This window comes from Nicrophorus vespilloides, unplaced genomic scaffold (assembly GCF_001412225.1).
Source record: "Nicrophorus vespilloides isolate i.1.1-1 unplaced genomic scaffold, Nicve_v1.0, whole genome shotgun sequence".
Taxonomy (NCBI): domain Eukaryota; kingdom Metazoa; phylum Arthropoda; class Insecta; order Coleoptera; family Silphidae; genus Nicrophorus; species Nicrophorus vespilloides.
The window spans coordinates 13,649-15,491 of NW_017099394.1; the positions used below are offsets into that span (position 1 = coordinate 13,649).

At 32.4% G+C, this 1,843-nt stretch overlaps 1 protein-coding gene across 1 annotated transcript; it reads left to right on the plus strand.

Moving 5' to 3' along the window:
- Positions 1-880: 880 nt before the first annotated feature.
- LOC108564448 (transcription factor HES-3-like) lies at positions 881-1,318 on the plus strand. The gene is made up of 2 exons (XM_017923495.1): positions 881-1,092; positions 1,150-1,318. Exons 1-2 carry the CDS (start codon positions 890-892, stop codon positions 1,316-1,318), a joined length of 372 nt encoding a protein of 123 aa, XP_017778984.1. The 5' UTR covers positions 881-889.
- The last annotated feature ends 525 nt before the right edge of the window (positions 1,319-1,843 follow it).

The following is a 1,843-nucleotide window of genomic DNA, read 5'->3' on the forward strand; positions in this document are numbered from 1 at the left end:
ATTTATTATTTTAATTTCGCATCTTTTGATATGAAAATCAGTAATAATAATTATTCTTTTACTGATTTAAAAAAAAGCATGATTAGTTTTAAATATTTTCATATTTGCAATCAATAATGTTTTTTACCATTTTTCTGATTTTCAAATAATTTTCTTTTTGTCCATGAAAAATGGAATTTTCCCTAAATAGAGTGAATATTTCCTTAACCAAATATTCAATAAGTATTGTATACCAATTTTCATATAAAAATCTACAAAAATTGAAAGAAATAAAATGTTATCAAATTACATTATTTTCTTTTTGACCACAAATATATATATTTTTTTATGAAGGTCCGAACAGTTGTAGTTGTTTTTTTTTCCTTTCATTCTTATCCATCCACTATACAAATTAGCGCAATAAATAGTAAAATAGTTGAATGCAAATGTGAGGTAGATCCCTAACCATTGAGTCCTCCCATTCATGCATCCATTCATTCATGGAGCAAAGAAGAAGTAGAGAAAAAATGTACAACACAAAAGGGCAGGTATATGCAAGGATGCAGGTATTGGTGGGGATCGGATCCTTATATAAACTCGACCATCCGAAGACACCGAATCAGAAGCACAAGCATCTCGAGAAGTAGAGGAGCTCAACAAGAAAAAAAAACAACAAACAACATTAAGTTGTGGATTACCAAGTGTTCAGTTTCGAGGATATTCTGTGGATTTATTTAAGTGACGTTTTTTGCAAATCAATCATAAAAGATGCCTTCTCAAGTTATGGAACCGAGAAAAGTGAGTTTTCAAAACTTGTTTATTAAGAACAAAAATTTAAATTTTAAACAAATTCGAATATTTTTGCTAATTTTCTATCTTTTCTTCTTTTAATCAGATCCGCAAACCTTTGATGGAGAAGAAGCGCAGGGCTAGGATCAACGATAGCCTTGAAACTTTGAAGCAGATCCTACTGGAGTCGAAGACTTCGTTGAAGGAAGTTCCTTGCAAGAAAAGTGGCAGTTCGCAGAGAACCGCTAAATTGGAGAAAGCTGATATCTTGGAGATGACCGTCACTTATATTCAGAATCTGAAGAATCACCTGAATCGCGTTCAGTGCCAGAGTCCGCCGATGATGATGATGAAGGAGTGCAAAGAGGAGGTGATGATCAGGGCTGCGGACAGCAGTTGCAACGTTGTTGATCAGAGGTTGAAGGTCGGTCTGACGCTGGTTCCGACGAGATTGGGAAACGGTGATTTGGCTTTCGTGATTCCTCCGCAGCAGCAGGACGAGAAGTATAATAATTCTGCCAATCAGGAGAACGTGTGGAGGCCTTGGTGATGCTTTTAGCTTAGAATTTTGTACATAGATAGATCTGAATTTATTTGTATATATTTTCTTGATATTTTAATGCTGTGATATTAGTGTTTAAGAGATTATTAAAATTTTTACGCAATGAATATTCGTATTTTGTTCCAATTAAAAATAAAAACTTAATGAAACTTGTGGGAAGTTGAGGAAACTTAATGAAACTTGAGAAAAGTTGAGGAAATTTAATGAAAGTTGAGGAAAGTTAATATAAATTAATGAAATGTGAGCGATGTTGAGAAAAGTTAATGAAACTTGAGGAAAGTTAAGTAACTTAATGAAACTTGAGGCAAGTTGAGGAAATTTAATGAAACTTAAGGGAATTTAATAATAATTAATGAAACCTGGGAGATGTTAAGATAATTTAATGAAACTTAAGGGAAGTTGAAGAAAGTTAATAGAAATTAATGAAACGTGAGGGATGTTAAGGAAATTTAATGAAACTTAAGGAAAGTTGAGAAAAGTTAATGAAACTTGAGGAAAGTTAAGAAAATTAAT

What these genes read in the sequence shown, in the direction of transcription:
- LOC108564448 (XM_017923495.1), top strand. Translation starts at nt 890, where the DNA reads ATGGAGAAGAAGCGCAGGGCTAGGATCAACGATAGCCTTGAAACTTTG. An exon ending in AATCACCTGAATCGCGTTCA is followed by an intron (nt 1,093 to 1,149) that starts GTGCCAGAGTCC and finishes GGTGATGATCAG; the next exon opens with GGCTGCGGACAGCAGTTGCA.